General features: G+C 38.4%; 4 protein-coding genes across 5 annotated transcripts; 2 read left to right on the top strand and 2 right to left on the bottom strand.

The window, feature by feature from the left end:
* Positions 1–572: 572 nt before the first annotated feature.
* On the top strand, positions 573–2363 carry ONS95_001906 (uncharacterized protein; the record flags this gene model as incomplete). Its single annotated transcript, XM_058495129.1, has 3 exons — positions 573–685; positions 735–1264; positions 1318–2363. 3 exons carry the CDS (start codon positions 573–575, stop codon positions 2361–2363), a joined length of 1689 nt encoding a protein of 562 aa, XP_058355440.1.
* Positions 2364–2684: 321 nt separating this feature from the next.
* Positions 2685–5503, bottom strand: DAL81_1 (Fungal specific transcription factor). The gene is made up of 6 exons (XM_058495128.1): positions 5409–5503; positions 5188–5342; positions 4647–5120; positions 4057–4601; positions 2821–3998; positions 2685–2767 (listed from the first exon to the last, which is right to left on the bottom strand). Exons 1-5 carry the CDS (start codon positions 5457–5459, stop codon positions 3154–3156), a joined length of 2070 nt encoding a protein of 689 aa, XP_058355439.1. The 5' UTR covers positions 5460–5503; the 3' UTR covers positions 2685–2767; positions 2821–3153.
* Positions 5504–6325: 822 nt separating this feature from the next.
* Positions 6326–9906, top strand: ONS95_001904 (uncharacterized protein). Of its 2 annotated transcripts, none has more exons than XM_058495126.1 (6): positions 6326–6799; positions 6851–6902; positions 6953–6982; positions 7117–7268; positions 7318–7702; positions 7756–9906. In XM_058495126.1, exons 3-6 carry the CDS (start codon positions 6958–6960, stop codon positions 8295–8297), a joined length of 1104 nt encoding a protein of 367 aa, XP_058355437.1. In that variant the 5' UTR covers positions 6326–6799; positions 6851–6902; positions 6953–6957; the 3' UTR covers positions 8298–9906. The 2 variants fall into 2 exon arrangements, with proteins under 2 accessions (XP_058355437.1, XP_058355438.1); XM_058495127.1 differs by having other exon boundaries at positions 6953–7056.
* On the bottom strand, positions 8921–10299 carry ONS95_001903 (uncharacterized protein; the record flags this gene model as incomplete). The annotated part of the gene is made up of 2 exons (XM_058495125.1): positions 9648–10299; positions 8921–9594 (listed from the first exon to the last, which is right to left on the bottom strand). Exons 1-2 carry the CDS (start codon positions 10168–10170, stop codon positions 8921–8923), a joined length of 1197 nt encoding a protein of 398 aa, XP_058355436.1. The 5' UTR covers positions 10171–10299.
* Between the last annotated feature and the right edge of the window lie 11346 nt (positions 10300–21645).

Below are 21645 nucleotides of genomic sequence, written 5' to 3'. Positions count from 1 at the left end.
GAGTAGAAGTAGAAGCTACCATTGAGACTTTGAATTCACAGATTGCTGAAATGGCGAAGGGGCAGTGGAAGAAGTCGGTCTTGAGCAGAGGATATAAAGAAGCCACACCCCACTCTCACTGGACGCCTAGCGAGTAACTTATCGGCAGCGAGGGTCCTCGACCAATCTTCTTGCTAGAACCTCCACATATCTATTGGTAGGGAAGGTTTCACACTATGAGCTCTTCGGGCAAAGTGGCAGCGCAGGGCCCTATGCCCTCCGGCGAGCGACGGCCACGAATCCCAAGGCACCCCTTATCGCTGCTGGGTTTCCCCAGATATCGTGTTATCAAACACGGGTCACGGTAGCGATACACCACGACAGCTTCTATCGCAAGATACACAACTGGTTCTAAACTTTCACAAGAACATGATGCTGTCGATAGTGATGGTTAGAAATGCATATAACACCGCGATATTTCCTCGAATATTGAACGTCGACATCAGCAATATCTTCCGGCCTAAAGATCAGACCTGAAGGAGATTCCAGACACTGGGAAAAGACTCAACACCAGACAGATAACAATCAACACCATGGCTTTCCGTCAGCGGATCAGCAAAATCAAAGAGGGTGCGAAGGAGAAGAGAAAGCCTTCGGGATGGATTCTTCCACAGCAGAAAAGCTCCTTTGGAGACGAAGGCACTTGGTATTTGACTTCCAACTCTCTATTCAGTTCATCATTCTGACCTGAGCAGGACAAACATCGACATGGATGTCACTCCTCTGGATCGACGAACATGGACAGCTGTGACCATGGCTGGGTTTTGGTTCTCAGATGCGCTGAATGCTCAGTCCTGGATGGCTCCCTCTTCCATCCTCGCTGTGGGGTTGACTTGGCGCGAGGCTATCGTCTGTATCATCTTCGGAAGTCTTTGCTGCACCGTCCCTCTCGTTCTCAACGGAGTTCTTGGAGCTCGTCTTCACGTTCCCTTTCCAGTCGCCATGAAGTCTTCCTTTGGCTGGTACTTCGCTCGCTTCGCCATCGTCGTCCGCATGGCTACCGCTCTCTTCTGGCATGCTATTCAGACTTACACAGGATCTACGGCAATGACTCAGTGCATCCGTGCTATCTGGCCTTCGTATCTTGACATCCCCAATCATATACCAGAGTCAGTTGGAATCACCACTCAACAAATGGTCAGCCACGTCATCTTCTGGTCTGTCCAGTTCCCGATTCTGCTTACTCCTCCACACAAACTTCAATGGTTCTTCATCTTTAAATTTGGTAAGTGCTTGGTTCAAAACATGATGCTCAGTTCCTTGCTAACCTCTCAAAAGTGGTGGTAACAATCACCTGTGTTGCAACCGTCATCACCATGACCAAGAAAGCCGGCGGTTCAGGTGACATCTGGAAACAAGAATACGGTGTGTACGGTGCCAAGCGCTCCTGGCTGATCCTCTCCTCCCTTTCATCCATCACTGGAGGCTGGGCAACAATGGCAACCAACATCCCAGATTTCACTCGCTACCTGAAAAAAGAACAAGGCGTCTACTGGCAAGTTCTCTTCCTCCCACTTATCCAGCTGGTCCTTGGTCTCTTCGGTATCATCAGCACCAGTTGCGCCATGGTCGTCTACGGCGAATACATCTGGGACCCTCTCACTCTCGCCGCTCAATGGGACGGCCCTTCAGGTCGAGCAGGAGCTTTCTTCGTCGGCTTCGCCTGGGTCGTCGCTCAAATCGGAACCAACTTGTCCGCTAACGTCATCTCCTGCGCCAACGATATGACCTCTCTCTTCCCCAAATACATCAACATCCGGCGCGGTGTGATCATCACCACCATTACTGCAGGTTGGATCATGGTCCCCTGGAAGATCATCCACAGCGCTGCCTCGCTCCTCTCCTTCATGGCCGGTTTAGGTATTTTCCTCGCTCCAATTGCAGCTATCTGTGCAGCCGATTTCTGGATCACTAAAAAAACACATATCGATGTCCCGGCTTTGTATAAAGCACACGGTCGCTACAGATACAACAAATATGGCACTAATTGGCGCGCCGTCATTGCTTTCCTCATTTCTGTCGTGCCGAACATCCCCGGCATGGCAGCTTCCGTCAATCCGAAAGTCGACGCTGGTGGCGCGAAGTACATTTACTACATGTTCTATATCTGGGGATTCACGAGCGCGTTCACGACTTACAGTTTGTTGAACTATTTCTGGCCAGACGCAAGTACGCTTATACCGGAGACCATTCATGGTGATGAGGCGTTGTATGATGCTGATGGGGAGGTGGTGGATGCTGTTGAGGAGACCGGCAGCGAGAAGGGGAGCGGGGATTTGGGAAGCGAGAAGAAGGCTGTGACGAGCAAGGATTATCCGATCTAGGCTGTTCAAAGACTTGGGTGTTCTCGATTTCTCGAGACTCTTTAGATCATGTACAGGTCTTCTTTTATTTTGTTGGATAATGATTTAACTTGGAGATCTGGAGTGTTGAGCGTTTGTTGAGGGTGTATTTCCTTGGTCGTATTCCATATTGATGATTGCTTTGTCGTTCTAGAGTTTGGAGTGCAGAGTGGGAAATGGAATACCAGAGGAGGACTACGAAATAATCAATCTGATAAGAGGATGAATATAAATACATTCGTTAATGTTGCGGAAGCTCTGTCAGAGATATCTCTCGATACAATTTCTCTTGTCAGATTACAGCCTGAATTACGTGAGCGCAATCTCTGTCGGTCGCAGCATTGGCGTCTTGAACTTCACGTCCAATTCGTATGATGGAGCCTCGTCTGTGACTGTCAGCAGAGTATACGCAAAGAAGATACTTTGGGTTATGACTGACATGGCCCACTCTCCTCAAAAGGTGTTAATATATCGTCTTGCCGTTGCACTCAACTATGGCTAAGTCTTTATTTCTGGAAAGCCGGAAGGTCTTCTTCGGACTAAGCCGAAGCCCAATGGCACCGAGTCCTTGAGTACTGTACCACAGGGCATTGCTTCGACACCCTCATAGCCAACCTCGATGTGTGACTTGTGATACAAATCGCCCAGCTCGGGTTTTGAGCATCCGGATCCCAAACATGGTCCCCGTCATGACTATGGCGACGTTTCCTTCGGATGGATCGTCTTCAACAACCTCTCAAACTGAGGCAAGATGTCTTCCACATCTTTCAAATCAATACGACCAAAGCCCGGCATTCGCACCCCCACCAAAGCCGAAGTCTTGCGTCTGAGCCTCCACATTTCCCGTTGCATTATCATAGGCCCCCACTGGCTCAGCATCATCATGATACTGTCTTGAAAAGTACGGCGTGTCAAACGAGAACTGACTTGGCGAATGAAAGTCTCCAGTCACAGGTATATGTGCATTCGTGAAAGAGAATTGATCCGTGCTCTCAGATGCAATGCTACCACTCTCAATACTGTGATGCTCGAGAGTTGTAGAAGGCGTGGCCGGTGGTCGAGTAAGGACAGTGTGAGTGCTGGCTTCTTCTAGCAGGCCGAGATTGGCATCTAGGAGGACCATAGCGGGCTTCATGTACCGCGCACCGTTTTCGCTGTTGATTTTCAAGGTCCAGCGGTATTCTTTGAGTTTCATACGGTAGAACTCGCCTTCTTCTTGGGTTGAGACCGTGGATAAAAGTAAGGTGCCGAACACGCTTATCAAAGCGAAGTTCTGTGGTGATGCGAAATACCAGAAACTAGAGAGATGTTGAGGTTTGAGAGATTGGACAAAGTCGATAGCGAACATGAATCGTTCGTGGGCTACTGATCGACAGATTCTGTAGAGCTGTGGATCGGTGGATGGGGAGAGAGCAAGGAGGATGCGCCTATGGAGAGATATTTCGGTGGCGATATATGCGAGGCGGAGATAGCCTACTGAGTTGAGTTTCATTACGTGGGTGTTTTCCATGGAAAGGCAGTCTGGGAGGTTGGTGAACCACTCTTTAAGGCGAAGTTGGACAGGTTTGACTTTTTCCAGGACGATAGTCAGGCCATTTGGGCCTGCATTTGCGATATCTAGATACAGTGATCTGTCAGTTGATTATTTTGTGACAAAGCAATATCTGGACCCTACCTCTCGTCGTCTTGACTGTGAACACCGTCTCAAGGAGATCCGCCAATATTTCAGACAGCGATATCATGTGACTGAAAAGAATCCTGCCTTTTTGCACCTCAGAACTTCCTTCTTGCTCATCCTCAACTCTCTCCGGAAAGTCGGCATCAGTAACAGCATTCAGGGCCCAGTTCGAAGAATTTATCAATGCCGGCCGTCCGCTGCCGAGACTATTCCACTTGTCCTGCATGTAAAGACCCCAGCCGAGACGTTTGCGAAGGCCCTTTTCCCAATCGGGGATATTCCAGTTTGAAGCATCTAGGTGAAGACCTAGTCCGTAAGCAACACTGATGAGCTGTGCTGTCAACTCAGCTGAGTCTGCGTCGGTATGTTGCAGAAGTAGGAGTCCAGCTTGGACAGTCGATAGTTTTGGGCGATGGATTGTGTCACCGAAAGCTTTCCTAGCCAGCTTCTCCAATTCTTGTACATCTGGTTTTTTGAAGCTATTGAGTTGGTCGTTATATGACCAATACTGAAGCGCTAGAAGGTAAACAGCAGCCAGAAGTCTGTTATGGTCAGCGGCGAGCGGAAACCAACAGAGGAAAACTTACGGCGGGGAGAACTCTCTGTATGATCTATTGTACTTTTCCAAGTACACTTCCTTGTGAACAATTGGGAAGCTTGGAAACACAATTCTGAAGTACATCGCCACAAGTGCCTTGCCATGTGGTCTCACAATGGCTTCAATTTTATCCAAATCGTCAAGCTCGTCCTCATAACCCTGAGTTCCCGGATCCGGAAGCAATAGAAATGCCTCACTAGAACTCACCCTCCTCAATGAACCTCCCATGAGCTGAACTTCGGACTTTCCCGAGTGTGAATTTTTGCCCAAGAGAGAAGGCTCCAACCCCCGCGTAGCTCCGACGAATTGGCTGTGGTGCTTGTTCTGCAGCCCAAGAGTCTTTTTCAACAGACTCGGACCCTCCAAATCATCATACTCTTCAACACCTGTTCCATTCGTGGTACGAATAACACGTATTTGAGTCCTTGGGGATTTCTTCGTCACAGAAGACGAATTGGACTGCCTGGGAGCTTATCAGTGATCTGCACGTGATTCTACTCCTTCTCCTTTCATCCATCAGTGCGGCATACCTGCGCTTTGAAACTTCGGGATCGTCTCCATCTTGAGGAGCTTTCCGTTTCCGAGACTGTGGGTTCTGGACGAATGTACATTCCTGATTGTGGAACTTGCAGAGCACGCAGATAGGGGAGTCGTCTTCGAGGACGCATCGACTCTTTCGCTTCCTCTATCACGCTGTTATCAGCTCCCCTTTCGGCGAATATCCCAACTTGGAAAGCGAGGTTGTACATACACATGCATCACACGGTCTATCCTTGCGTTTCGACGGTTGTGGGGAGGTCATATTGTCACATTGCAAAATGGGCTGTTAGAACCTTGTGTGAGACGCGTCTGTGTTGAGGATATCGATATCGCACTGTAAAAGCACTTTTGATGTCGCTGACTCAGCAGGATTTTATGAACGTGGGGACAAGGCAGGGATAATTGTGCACATCCTGCAGATGTCCCCCACTTTATTGGGGAAGGGTGCGCCACTTCCAGCCATCTGGGATTTTTGAAGTTTTGCTGGAGATTGGAGCAGCGAATCAGAGGACATGGATATCCGATAGGCGAGGTGTGCTGATGAAACTGACACATGGGAACTGAACCGAGCATGCCGGTACGTGGATGTTCGGTAGTTCAGCCGGACTTGAGAGTCTCACTCTCAGAGCTTCTACAGATGCATTTATATTTTCCAGAGGAACAAAGATGGTATCAAGAAACTGCTCCGATGGTTGCTGGGACAGAGATGGCACCTGCCAACAGAATGGCTGCACTGCCGAGACTCCCCTAGAACTAATAAAAATTCATCATCGAAACCAAATGCAGTGTTTAGCCATTATTGGAAGGGAATTTAAACAAGTCACTTGTAGTCTTAGTCCTCTGTATATGAAACTGTTTCATGTGGAAACTAAGGTGCATCTGAACAGAAAGTTAACTACCATTCATGTCATCGACGAGATGCCCGAGAACGAGAGACACGACGGTACAGCATTCTTGGTCTATAATTTTGTTTAAACTCTTTCAAAGAAAGTCGAAAGAAACGAGTCGACGAAGGAGCTGTCATTCATTAAAATAGTACCGTGGTATAGATCAGCTCTTGTGGCGGGCGGGATACTTCGCAGCGTTAATTTTCAGGCTTTCAGTCCCCAGGGGTCCAGGCTGATCAGCCCCAAGTGGATCTGCCGCCAGATATTTCTTATGCCTTTCCAGAGATGCGTCCCATCACGAATAAGGAAAACTCTTTGTGCTACTATACTATGGTACAGGCATCCTTAGAATACGGTTGTATAAATCTATTTTTCTTGATCCCATGTTTTTCCGTGGAGGTTATTCTTGGCGAATGTGAGATGTCGTCAACCAACAGGCTGGAATTCTTGCAAACGAGGGGCGGCACCACCTTCACCAGAGAACCAACGATACAATCGAGTATTGCAACGAGAAGCATGTTCCAGCGGCATGTTTATGCGACCCTACAGCGAGTGCACATCTGCAAAGCCACTAGCAAATGTCAAGCTCGAGTCCCCTCTGGCCTTTTGAAGGTATCCGGGCGCCGCCTGACTGGCTTGGCGCCCCTGAGCAGGATGACTTCAAAGCACGCCACAGCGATGCCTCTCCTCCTCGCAGTGAGAAATGATAATACCGGTAAAAAACCCATTTGTCTATTATCTGCACCAGTCGCTCATCTGAGATTAGTTGAGGAAATATCAGAAGACGATCTCTATAGATACAGAAGACACCGCTGGACGTCCGTTCACATTCCAATCCATAACAAGGCTTGATGCTGAACCCCAACAGAATAAATGAATCTTCCCGATTGGAGGAAAGGTACCTCAAATTCAATCTTCAAGCACTATTAGAGGTCGCGGTTGCAGCATGCTCTAGCAATGGTGCCCGTCGTTGTTTGTCTTTCCATCCACAAAATTATGAGGCTTCTGAACTGATTCTATTTCATGTTACAGGTACCAAGGTCTTGAAGTGTAAAGAGGGAATGAACAACAAAGCATATGTTCTCACAATGGATAATGGCTCTGAAGTGTTAGCAAAACTCCCAAATCCATGTGCTGGGCCCTCCTTCTACACAATAGCATCTGAAGTTGCCACCCGCACCTTTGTAAGTTCTAAGTCAGGCGGTAACAGAAGCCAGGCACTGACTTTGCTAGCTACGTGATGCTTTGAGTATTTCAATTCCTCGCATAATCACGTGGTCTGCTAATCGAAGCAATCCTGTTGGGGCAGAATATATCATCGAAGAGAAGGCTGTAGGGGAGCCTCTTGGAAGCCTCTGGAAATCTTTAGACACATTGCCCATGAGCGACCGAATGGCTATTGTGGACGAGATTCTCGATATCGAGAAGAGACTTTTGTCAATAAAGTTTGCTAAGTCTGGTTGCATCTATTTCAGAAACGATATTCCAAACAGCGAACCTCTTCAGACTTCCACACCATTATCATCTCAGATACTGAACCGATTCACAATGGGACCACTTGTATCGAATGAATTCTGGAGTGGGCAAAAGTCAGAGATAGATCTCAATCGCGGACCATGTAAGACCATACATTTAGTATTTTCTTTTTGTTTTGAGGCTAACAATGAGAAGATGGAAGTCCCGAGAAATTTATCGAAGCTACTGCACGCAATACAAGAAAATTCATAGAAGAATACGCTCTTCCTCGCATGAACTATCATCGTTCGCTTACAGAGCAGGAGATGCCCCACGAAATGCTTGATCTTTTAGAGCGTTATCTACAGTTGGCTCCAGCCATGGTGCCTCCTCAACCGTCCGAAGACCTCGATATCCACGCACCAACACTTTGGCACCCAGACCTCCATCCTAACAACATTTTTATCAATCCTGAATCAAAGAAAATATCACACATAATTGATTGGCAATCCACATCGAGTCTCCCACTGTTCTACCACTCTCACGTCTCAACCGTAATCAAGCACCATGGCCCTACACTTACTGTGCTAGACGACCTGAATTCCTGGACTGAGCCCCCACAGAATTACAACAGTATGGCCCCGGATGAGAAGACATACATCGACAACGCGATCGGCAGTGAATTTCTTCACAAATACTACTTATCTTCCACACGAGTGAAGAACCCCACCCGATGGGCCGTCCTACAAAGAGCATAAGAGCTGAGTCTACGCACTGAACCTGCGGCTTGGGTCCAAACCTCATGGAGTACTAATGATACCTTCTTCCTTCGCCGGGCATTGGTGCGTATTGCAAATCGATGGGAGGGCCTTTGCCCTGCTGCCGGTCCCTGTCCTTGGGTCTTCAGCGAGGACGAAGTCGCTGCTTACCAGCATGAGAAAGAGACCAGAGGCTATGTTAGCACTTTTTTGTCCTATTTCCAAGATAACTGGGGTGTGCCTGCAGATGGATGCGTAGAAGTTGAACGGTATGATGAAGTGCGAGCAGAAATGAAGCGCATGAGAGATCATTTTGTTAGCAGCGCGGATGACGAAGAGGAGAGAGCCCTTGCTGAGAAGATATGGCCGTATGAAGATGGAGCGGACGCCTGAGTCTGGATATATGTCGAGGCATGTAGACGGAATGATTTCTTCCGAGTTCTCAATGAGATCATGTAGATAATGTAGATATCGCCGGACCACGCTCGCACTGCAAGCGCATCTGCATCTGGGCCTGAGATTTAACTATCGGATTTTCGAGAAAAATTCGAGAAATCGACTTCAAACAAGAAGTTGCCATGAAGTCTCCACACGGGTCGACTATTAAATCCAGGTCAGCGCCCTTAACATTGATATATGTTCAGGAGCGACCCAAAAGATGGATCTTGCAAAAGCTCTCTCGCAGTTATGCGACGTTCGGGGAGGTAGCAGAAAACCTTGAGCATAATAGACAAAACGAGGTCGCGTTCGGCTTGGTTAGTATCAGGTCGCATTCGTGCGATTCTCGCCGCGAGATCTCTTTCGACATCAGGAGTCGTTGTACGCTCGTACCAAGCATCATCAACTTCCCCTGGGAACCAAAATTTCCCCTTCCACTGGCCAGGCATCGCTCCAAGCTGCTCGACCCAGCTAATTGCCGTTGAACGACCACCGTTGCCGTAGAAGACGCCGTTGCCGAGATAAAGAACGGCGAAGAGACACATATAACTCCACATGTCGCTCGCAAGACTTGGATCTGCCCCATGGAGTCTCTCGGGGGCACAGAAGTGGTAAGGAGACTGCTCTTTGATACGCACCGTGGTCCCGTCTTTAATTGTGAGGCCAAAATCCCCCAAGTAAATTTTGGAACCCACCAAATTCAAAGGGGTAGCAATCTGTTGCACCAACTCACCTCGCTTCCACAGCGAGTCGCCCAGGGACACCTTCTTTGGGCGGCCGAGCATTTGATATTTGGTTGCTGTGTCGTAACCAGCGAGGAGAGGATTCAGGTCCCACATCAGCGCGCCTTCGTTAAGGTCTTCAGGCTGAATTAGCATGTAATCTTGGGACAAGGAGAAAGCATTTCATTACCGCGGTGCACCAATCCAACATCGTGAAGGCTCGCAAGAGCTATAAGCAGCTGCTTCGCAGCCGATACACGAGTAGCCACTGGTAATTCTTTGACGCGGTAGCCCAGGCTCGGGCTGAGGAGGGGAAGCACTAAGACGCGATACTGATTGTCACCGTGACCGGGTAGCAAGAATGAGCCTTGATGTATAACAAGGTGAGAAGTGTCGCCAACGGTCTGGAGAATTTCGTTCTGTATCTGGTACTCATACTCCCCTTTCTGGCCTGGAATTAAGATCTTGAGGGCAACGTCCCTGTGACACTGAGAATCGTGAGCCATCCAGACGGTGGAGTAGCCACCCCAGCCAAGCTTGTGCTCGATGCGATATCTCCCAGCCAGCACTTCTCCAATGCAAACAGGATAGTAGATTCCTCGGTAGTATCGTTCGAGAGGCTCGGACTCGTCCTCGACGTCGCCCTCTTCGTCAGAGTCCACAAAATCGCCATTGTCGGTGCAACATCCTTCTTGGTTAAATGTATCTTTCATCGTTTGTTAAATTCGTCGATCCGGAGTAGAACAGCTGTAAATTTGAATAAAGAAGATACTGCTTTTGCCTGCGCTAGGTAGATTATGGATGGTAAGGAGTGTGCGGTCTTTGTTCTTGGTTGATTGTACTTGAGACATTAAATATGCAGGTGCAGGTGATAGCAGGCGGAGTAGGCTCTTGTCACCCGCCGTAGTCATCCGTACAGCAATATCAGTAACTAGTATCAATCGGTATTTTAAGCGACCCTCACGAAAAGTGTGGAATCTGCCTTTCCGACCCACCTCCAACTTCCTTAAGGCAACTTAAGACTACTTGAAAAATAGATATCTATGAAGGTTAATATTAATCTTGTAATTATATCTATTTTCTATAGTGTGCAGTGTGTTATATATTAAGAAATAATCGATCTGCTGAAATCAAAGATTTTTGAGATTCCTTGGCTCTAGCTTAGCTTAGGGTTGGCTACGGGAAGCTAAATGAATCACTTATATGGAACGTCTACTTTCGCGATTTTAGGGAATACTACTTAGCGCAGTACTATACTACCTTTTAATACTCTTGTAACTTTTATAGAATATAAATATAGTATTTAAAATATAGCGGATTTTTCTATTAAGTTAGAATTAGTATTAGAGGTATAGTTATAAAGCTAGAGATAAGTACTTTAAAGAGGAATAGGATACTAAGGTATAGAAGTTTAAGATTAAATCTATATAATATCTAGGAAAGAATAAGAACTTAATATATAAAGAATACTAAGAGTATATAAGATAGTATAAGACTAATAGAAGATATAACTATATTTTATTAGTATAATAATATAAGGAGTAAGGAGTTAGGATAATAAGAAGTTTCTTAGGCTAAATATAAAGTAAAATTATATAATTTAAGTAAAGATAGTAGGGACTAATAGTATAGCTTAGTAGCTATATTAATTAGCTGATATATTACTATAATAAATAAACCTAAGGTTAAAGAGCTGATATTTTAAGCTTACTTACTTAGCTTACCTTACTTATAAGTATAAGATAGACTTATTAATAAGTTTAAAATTCTAAGTAATATATATTCTTTTTTAGTGTTTTTAAGTAGATTTCTATTATATATAAGTAAGCTGAAATATAAAAGTAAATATAATATATAAAGTAGTTCGTAATAGTGTAATAGTCCGGTATTTACTCGCTATAAATACAGAAAGCTACAGTTAATCTCTAATAATTAAGAGGTAAGTGTATTATATAGATAGGAAGATAGTTACTAAGTATTAGAATACTATTTAAAGTTAAGTATAAAGCTTTTATCTAATAGTAGATATACTAGTCTTATATAGAACTTTCGTTCTCCTTAGATCCCTTAAGATACTAGATCCTTAGATCCTTAGATCTATTTCCTTATAAAGAGATCTAGGGATCCAGGGATCTATCACGTAACTTATTATCTACTATAATCTAAGTAACTATTATTACTAAGCGTAAGTATATAGTAGTACTACTCGCTATCCTATATTATTCCCTAGTTAGTACTACCCTATTAATAGTACCGCTCCTTTATTAGTACTAATACCCCTATAGTACTACTAATAGTACTATTAGTATCTAGGTGCTAACTGAACTATAGTACTAAGGGGTTTATAACACTATCCCCCTCTTAGCCTAGCGTAGTCCTCATGCTTAAGTATAACCTTAAGGAACGTTAATAGTTACTAATAACTATCTTCCTTATCTATTATATCTAGTGTTATAAAGAAATTAAGTATCACTTAGATAAAGAAAAAACAAAGTATCTAGCTCGTACTCTGTATTAAGCGTGCTATATAACTCGTAAAGCCTTATTCCTTCTGCTATAGCTTTTCCTGTACCTACTTCTTAGATTTATTTATTTCGAAATAATACTTTAAGTATATTCACTTAAAGCGTTATAATTATAATACCTTAGGGTATATTAAGAAGTTCACTTTTAAATAACTTATATACCGGTTTAAGATAGGAAAAACTGTAACTCCTACTCGCTCTCTAATACCTCTCTCTAAGTCTATCGAGGATAATCCTACTTCTTAGTTCCCTACCTTTAAACCTAACGCCTACTTAGCGTTCTTTCTTAAGAGCTTGGTCCTTAACCTTAGGTCCCCTTCTTTCTAAGTAAACCTAGATTTCTTTAATAGAATTCCTATAGAAACTTAAGGTAGTAGAAATTAGATTTAAGTTCCTAAGTGTTTTCTAATTATAAGTACCTTTTTCATTTAATTAAATATTTTATTTTACTATAGAAATATTAATAGTTAAGAATAGCTTCTACTTTATATTTAGTATTCAGATTAATTAGTTATATTTTAGTAATAAGAGCTAGTAGTGCTCTTAGTAGTACTAGTTTAAGGAGAGATATATAAAATACTAGGTAGATATTTATTATCTTTAGTAGAGCTAATTAATAATTAACTAGTCCCTTAACTTTAGTAATCCTAAATAGTCCTAGCTTCTTATAATCTAATTTATAACTTAGTCGCTTAGTTATAATATTCTTTCTAAGTAAGTAGACTTTATCCCCCTCCTTAAGCGTTAGTCCTATACTATACTTTTTATTATAGTAAATCGCAGATCTCTGCGTGATAAAAAGAATATTAGCTAATAATTCTTTATAGAGCTACTTAAGCTTATCTACTTATAGTATAGCTTCTTATATAGTTCCCTGACCGGTTATTAGTAGATTATATACCGTGAGATTATACCTATAATTTATATAGAATAGTAATACTCTAATAGTCTCTTAATCCGCGCTATTATATATAAACTAGGCAAGTAGGAGCAACTGTACCTAGTTATCCTATGTATAGTTCATATAACACCGAAGATAAGTCTCTATTATCTAGTTAATTCGTTCTATTTATATATTAGTCTACAAGTAAAACGCGGTTAATATCTTCTATTTTATCCTTAAGAATATAATAAGAGTTTTCTAGAACTTTAAAGTAAAGAGCTTATCTTTATCTAAGATAATCTTATTTAGTATTCCGTAGCTTATAAAGATTATCCTAAGAAATACCTGCGCTATCGTAGGCGCGTCCTATATCCTAAGTACTAGTACTATATATATATACTTTATAAACCTATCTATTATTACACAGATTAAGTCGTATATAATTCCTATAATTAGGTCTTTTAAGAGTAGTAGTTTAACTACGAAATCTAAAGCGATTAATTTCTATAGGCGAGGTAGTATTATATCATGTACTATAGGGAGGAGCTTTATATAGTATGAAAATCTTGATTTATTAAGGTATTTTAGAGCTCCCTTATAAGAGAAAGCTCTAGGAGTTCTAGTTATATAAGTAGCCTCTAGTTAGCTAAAGCGCCTTAGGGAGTACCTTAGGTGCGTTAGGTGTATAATATACCCCCTCGCTTAGCTTTATAATAGTAAGTAAAGCGATATAAATAGTATAGATAATACTACCTGAACTATAATAAGAGTTAATACTAACTAATAGCGTTAGGTCTTAAGCGCTTAGTAGCTCTAAATATATAAACTAAGTAAGTCCCCTAGAACGCTCTTTCCTTAAATAATAACTTTAATATAATATTAGTAAATATAACTAAAAGCTCCCGCGCTACCCGCGCCTTATATACCTCTAACCTTACTACTACTCGCGTAATAAAGAAGAAGACTATAAGTTATTAATTTAAAGATTCTAATATAGTTAGTGTTATAAGAAATCGTTAGAACTACGCTAATACTTATAAAATAGGCCCGTAGCTACTATAGCTCCCCTACTGCTACTACTCTACTACTATTACTATTACTATTACTACTACTAGTATTAGTACTAACTCCTACCCGCTGCCCTACTATAGCAGGAGCTATCTGTGCTATACCTTATAGCTATTATATTCGTAGTAGTTTATAAGGTACATTAGGCGACCTCTATCGTAATAAAGAGATAACTTCACGCTGTTTTTATTATTATAAAAATAATAAATCAGGTTATATTACTACCTTCGCTCGTGCCGCTGAACTTTTCACTAGCTACTTAGTAGCCTAGGCCCTCCTAAAGAGCATACGTGTAAGTATTTCCTTATATTATAGTATTAGAATAACGAAGTATTAAGGTATTAATATTAAAGTACTAAGCGAGGCTAACTCTATAATATATATAAGCTCTTATAATCTGCCGGGCTACTATTTAAAAGGCCTTAGAGGCCGAGGAGAATAAGGATAAGAATAAGGATAAGATCTATACTGCTATCTATAAGTTATAATAGTAGTCTTATAGATTTTAGACGTTATCTAACTATTAATATTAGCTACTACCTCTACTCCTGCCTCTACTCTTCGTAGAGAGACTACTATTCCCTCCCCTCGCCCTATTTTTAGCGCTATAGGAATAAGCTCTAGCTCTATAGGAGCTACTATTATTACCTTTATAGCGTGTTTAGCTTTATATACCTCTGCCTTAGTAGAGGTTAATATTATAGTTAGCGCTACCCGGCAGTTAATTAACCTTCTTCTTTCTTCTTAGTAAGTAGTATAGGCTTTATAACTTTTAAGTAGTAGCTTAGGAATATTACCTCTTTATTATTATAGTTTAAGCTAGTATATTAATATAGCTTTATAACCTAGAAGTTATAGCTTAAGATCAGGTCCCTTACTCTTCGTGTTATTTTAGCACAGCTTTATAACCCTAAAGTAGTAGCTTAGGATTAGGTCTTATAATTCTACTTCTTCTCTTCTCTCTAATATCGTTTAAGAACTATAAATATAAAATAAAGGAAACATAATAAAAGAAAGTATCTATATAGATTATATAGCTTAAGTAAGCTTCTTAATATTAGCTCGAGAGTCTTAAAGGTTTAAAAGAGTAATAAATACTTTAAACTTCTACCTTAGTAAGTTTTTAGTTAAGCTATTAGCTAATATATTATTTATCAGGAGATATATTACCTGAAAACTCCCCTTTTTATACTCCTATTATAGCTATATATTCTATATATTAATATACTGAAGCTTTATTAAGATTCGCTAGTTCTCTTTAACTATTAACTAAATTATCTGTTTATTATTATAGAATATATTCCACGGAGCTCTTATATTAAGCCTTAGCTCTTTAAAGAACCTTTAAAGCACTATTACTTCCTTAGTAGTCTGTTCTACACTAAGAAGCTCTGCCTTAGTCGTTGAAGTAGTAATAGTATCTTATTAGGAGGCTTTCTAAATAATAGCTCCTCTAAATAGTATAATCAGGAATCCTTAGGAGAAATAACACGATTTAGTATTATCTATAAAAGATACGTCTAAAGTAATAAGAAAGTATATCTCTCTATTCTTCTAACTATAGATAATAGCTAGGAATCTTAAGCTAAATAGATATTATATAATCTAATTAACTGCCTCTAAGTATAGCGCGCTTAAGTTAGTAAGGAAGTATAATAGTTAAGAGGCTATAAAGGCGATATCTAGCCGGAGTATAATAGCTATATATAGTACTAACTTAACCTTCTCTTAATATTCCTTAATTTACTTAAAAGTTACTATACTAAGGTTCTTAACTAGCTTATAATATAGGAGAGGCGTGCTAAGGTACTTCCTATCTACTATATTAAACTTCTAAGCTATCTTCTTAATATAAATATTATATAGGAGAGATACTATCTTCTTTTCCTTATTTTATACTACTTGTACTCCTAAGAACTATTCTATATTTCCTAGGACTATTAGCTTATACGCCTTATATAATCCGTCTATAATTATCTAGCTCTCTTTAGTATATCTAATATAATATAAGACCTGAATATTATTAATATAAAACGCTATAAAGATAGTTTTATACTAGTTTATAAAGATATATAGCTCTTCTGCGAGTAAAGATAAGTCTAGCTTACTAAGTATTTTTATAAAGTCGCTATACTAGAGTACAGGTAAGTCTCTTAAGCTATAAAGCGCTTAGTTAATTTCTACTACTATTCCTAGTCTTTTCTAGCTTTCCAGAGGGAAATATAAGACTAAGATACTTCTCTTATCTCTCTTTATATTAATAAAGGCGTTAATTATATTAAACTACTTTACTTCTAAGTCGAATTAAGCTACTAGTACTATTACGACTTAGAATAACTTTACTATAAGTATAGCTACATAAGTTAAAAATATTATAGAGTTATCTTATATATTACCTCGTATTATAATCTAAGACTTATAACACTTAAGCTATCTTATAGAATCTACCTTATAAGTAAATACCTACTTTAAGGGAATTAGTAAAGTAGCTATATCTTCCCTAGGAATTAGTCTCTAATAGTCTCGAGCTTCTAAGTTTAATATCTCCTTTTTCGTATTAGCTTTAAACTACTTACTATATAAGTAACTCTTTAGCTCTCTCTAGTTCTTAGGTAGCTTTAGGAGCTTCCCTTGATATTAGTTTTATAAGTTAGAAGCTCTTACCTTTACTTAGATATCTAATATAGCGCTTAAAACTATTATATAAAGTATAATAGTATTATAGCTATTAGCTCGCGTTAGAGTCTTACTATAGAAGGTCGTAGTAAACTCTTAAAAGCGCGAGTAGCTATTTTATCTTAGAGCTACTACTATAAAGTAATAGCTACGTATAATAAGCTTTTTATATTCTCTCTAAGCTTCCTAAGTTACTTGGATTTAATCACGCTTTATTACTTACTACTATTAGTAGCTATTTCTAGCTACTTATAGAAACTTAGTCCTTATTACTTTAGAAGGAGCTTCTAGAAGCTTAGTAACCTATTACTTAAGGTCTTATAGCTATTAGCTAGGTAATATAACTTAAGAGTATATTTATTAGCGTGTCTCCTTAATACCTAAACTAGTATTATTACTACTTATAATATCCCTTTAGTACTAAGGTAAGAGATAATTAGTCTCTATAGCTTTAGTATCTCTTAAGGCGCTTTAACTTAACCTCTTATAAGAAGTTAGATCTCTACTACTATTAGCGAAGTTATTATTATAAAGGATTATATTATTACTCTCTACTCCTGAGGTCTAACTCTTATAAGGGAGTAATTTAGAGGTCTAAGGGAGCTCTAGCGAGTTAACCTCTATTAGCTCTTATACCTCTAGTACTACCTCCGAGCTTTATAAAAGCTCTATTAGAGTAATATCTATTAGTTCTAGTACTTCCTTAGTAACTAGTATAGTAGTCTTAATACTAACGTTAGCTTTAAATATAGCTTCGTTTAGTTTAGCTATATATTCCGCTATAACTATATTAGTAATATTATTAATACTATACTCTATATCTAGAGTAATAATATTCTTTTCTAGGTCTTTAATAAGCTCTTTTAAAGTAGAGGTAAGTTAGCTAACTTTCCTCTTTTTCTCAGGGAAATAGAACGTTATCTTATTAAACCGGATATTACACGTGATTACTATATAACATAACTAGAGCACCTAGATCCTATATAAGTTAGAAGTAATATAACTAACTAAGTATCTAACGTGCGCCTTAAAGCTAACTTTAAAGCTTTTATAATTCCTTCTAGCTTCTCTATTAGTTATAACTAGATATACACGCGCCTTATATATATATACTCTACTCTAGTTAAGTCTTAAGTTAGTTAAGAGCTTCTTTACTATTAGTAGATCGTACTACTAAAAATAGTTCTGAAACTATTCCTAGAGTACTTAATTTAAACTCCTTATCCCTCGGCGTGTGAGAGAACTTATATTATAAAAGTAGATTACTATATAATATACCTCTAGGTAAAGCTTCTCTGGTAAGTTTATTTAAATATATATCTTAATAGATTTAGTAATAATCTCTTATCTTACACGCTCCGCGCCGCCTATAGGTTCTTTAGTATATAGTAGGGGATTCTTTACCTCTATCTCTTCTCTTATAGTCTATTTCTTATACTTTAATATACCTCGAATAGCTATAACTAAGGTATTATTATTATACTAAATAATATAGACTAATAGTCTATATTAACACTTAGTCTAACGCTTAAAGTTCTCTAAGACTAATATAATATAACTAGCTAACTTACTTAGTAATATATAGCTAAAGAGCTTCCTACTATACTTATTCTTAATAATAAGTAGCTAGTAAGTGCTATTATAACTTATATTAAAGTCGAATAAGTCTTAGAGGATTTAGTAAAATAGCTTAGCTACTTTATTCTCTAACTCCTATCTTAATATAATATTTCTAGTATATATAATAGTATAATCTTTACACTAGATTCTCGATACTCTATTAAATTATACGCCTCTCCCTGCTTTAAGTAATACTTATAAAGTACTCTCTCCTAAATAGCTAGTATATAAGTACTATAGTTATAGAGTTACGAAACACTTCTTAAGTAATTAACTTAATAATTAGAAACCTTACTTATTTAAGCTATGACTTAGAGTTAGGTATATTATAATAGGTATACGTATTAAAGTCACTAGGTTATAAAAGTAATAAGAGTATCTAAAAAGCTTATATTTATTACGAACGTACTTAGGAGGAGTATCATATGTGTCTTGGCCCTGAGGCTCAGTAGCCTTACTGTATAGAGAAGCTAAGAACTAGGAACGGAATCACAGGACTATATATCACGTGATAGTAATAGAGCTTTTAGAACTATAGGATCTAAGGTTCCTAGAGCCTTAGATCGTAGGATCTATAGGGATCCTTAGGAGATAAAGGTTCTATATAAGACTAGTATATCTACTATTAGATAAGAGCTTCGTACTTAATTTTAAATAGTATTCTAATACTTAGTAACTATCTTCTTATTTACGTGATATACTTACTTCTTAATTATTAGAGATTAACTATAGCCTTCTGTATTTATAGTGAGTAAATACTGAACTATTATACTTTAAGTACCTTCTCGTCAGAGGTACTAACTCATAAAGATAATATATCCTCTGTTAAAGGATTATTAAATAACTACTTAGCTCCTGCTAAAGTCTTTAACTTAAAGAATATACCTAAGATCGCTACCCTGAATCTCTATAATAGAGACTAATCTAAGCTTAGAGTATACCTTACGTAGATTAAGCTTTATACGAGCTTTAATAGTTATTAGTTTACTATAAAGACTAATAAAGTCTTTTAAGCTTTGTCCTTTCTCTAGGGATCTACTTTTAACTAAATTAAGACTTTCCTCTTAGACTATATTCAGAACCGGACTAAGGATAAGAGAGTCTCTATAGTAATAACTAAGGAATCCTAGAAGATCTTTATAACCTTTGAGAGTTTCGAGTATAGGATTAACTGTATCTTTAGTAATATTAATTAGAATTATACTACTAAACGGAATATCTAGAACTTAAAGTAGGTCGGGTTAGTAATTACGTATACTACTACTTTCTAGTAATTCGCGAATCAGATTAGCTAGAATAATAATGCTCTTTAGGTATAGTACTATAAAGGATTAAAAAACAGAGTAAAAGATAAGATAGTAAGATTAGATACGCTTACTAACTTATAAGAACTTATTAAAATAACTATTAAGATTAATAACTGAAACTATAAGAGAGCACTTAAGAAGAAAAGCTAATACTACTTTGGAATATATATATACTAAGGAAGAGGGAGTAATAATAAGAAACTATTCTACTCTTAGGAAATAGAACTTAATATAATATTCCGGAAGCTAAATTATTAAGGAAAGCTATATAATAGCAGGCTATCTAAGAAAGTTATAAGCGAGTAATAAGAAAAGAAGCTATATTTTAAGTATAGCCTCCCTAGTTATATAGCTAGCTCTTATTAATAAAAGAAGTTATAAATAGATAAGAAATATACTAACGTAATAGGACGTGGCTCTTATAATAAACTAATATAATAACTCGTCGCGACGTATTAATATATAACTATAAACAAGCTTAAAAAGAATTATATCTATACTTAGTTAGGCGATTCTAATAATAGTAAACAAGATTCCGCGAGTATTATAGATCAGCTCGAGTAAACTATTATTAGCACGCCCCCTAAGGACTATATATATTAAGATAATAATAGCTCTAGATTAGATAATAATATAGAGCTAATACTAAGTAATAGCAAGGAAGAAGCCTAGGAGCTAGAGTAGACTCTAGAACTAGGGCTACTTTAACTTAAACTCCTAGGACTAAAAGTAAGTGAAATCTAGGAAGTTACTTAAAAAGAAGAAAGCTTATATTAAGTTAGCTATAATACTTACTACTAGACTAATATAGCTACCGGGGTTACTTACTAAGAACTAAGTCTTATCAGCTTAAGGGGTCTACTATAAGGAGTAGAGTATAAAGTAATCTACTAGGATTATAAGCGGATCGGATAAAGGATAGCTAGAAGCTAAGAAGGACTAATAACCTTTATATAGCACTTACTACTTTAGAATACTACTATTCTTAACACTAGTGCGCTACTAGAGGTAGGCGAAGAGTAAGAGATTATAGCGGAAAGTTAATACTATAGGATATAGATATATATTAAGGATAATAGCTGATATTATTACAAGATATATAACCTAGTAATATATACTAAACTCGGGATAGGGCTTATATATAAAGTTAGCCTAAGCTATAGTAATCAAAGGGTATAAGAGAGTATCCTTAACTATAGCGTATACTAGGAGTACTTCTATATATAGTAACTTACTACTATAAGGGATAAGTATCTTATATTAGAAGTTAAAATTAAGGGAGTTAAGTTTTAGGTAATAGTAGACTCTAGGGTATAAAGGAACTTTATATCTCTTATTATTATACTCGAATACTACTTATTAACTAAAGTAAAAGATAAGGGATACTATCTAGTACTAGCAGATAGTAAGATTACCTCTAAAGGACTAATTAAGGTCTAGACTACTCTAGTTTATATAAGTATCACTAAGTACTCTGAAATAATCTAGTTTAATATTATTAGGATTAGAAAGTATAATATTATCCTAGGGTTACTATAAATAGAAAAGTATAACCCTATTATTAATTAGTAGATAGGAAAACTTAAGTTTAGTTAATACTAAGATTACTATTATTTACTAGGAATAGAAGTAGTAAGTATTTAAGAGGTTAGCGCTACCTCTAAGGAAGAGCTTAGATACTAAAATAAGGGTCTACTAATAAAGGATATATTATTAGTATATAAGAAGTTTATAGTACTATTTAAGAAGGAACGAGGTATCGAGGCCTTACTAAAATACTAGGATTACGATTATTAGATTAAGTTAGAACTAGGTACTAAACTAATATTCTAACTACTTAAGGAATATTTAGCAATAGACTTAATAACAATTAAGTAATATATTAATAAAAACCTAGTAAAGGGATTTATCTAAGAGTCTAAATCTCTATAAGGGAGTAATATCTTATTCGCAGAAAAGAAAGATAGTAGATAATAAATATATATCGACTACTATTAATTAAATAACACTATAAAGAAGGATCGTTATATACTACTATTAGCTAAGGAGCTATAGAATAGACTCGTTAGAGCTAAGATTTTCACTTAGCTTAACCTACGAGAAGCGTAT

The sequence above is a fragment of the Cadophora gregata genome, assembly GCF_030347475.1.
Source record: "Cadophora gregata isolate MNR1 chromosome Unknown scaffold_10, whole genome shotgun sequence".
Lineage (NCBI taxonomy): Eukaryota > Fungi > Ascomycota > Leotiomycetes > Helotiales > Ploettnerulaceae > Cadophora > Cadophora gregata.
This window is presented reverse-complemented; position numbering and strand designations above follow the sequence as displayed.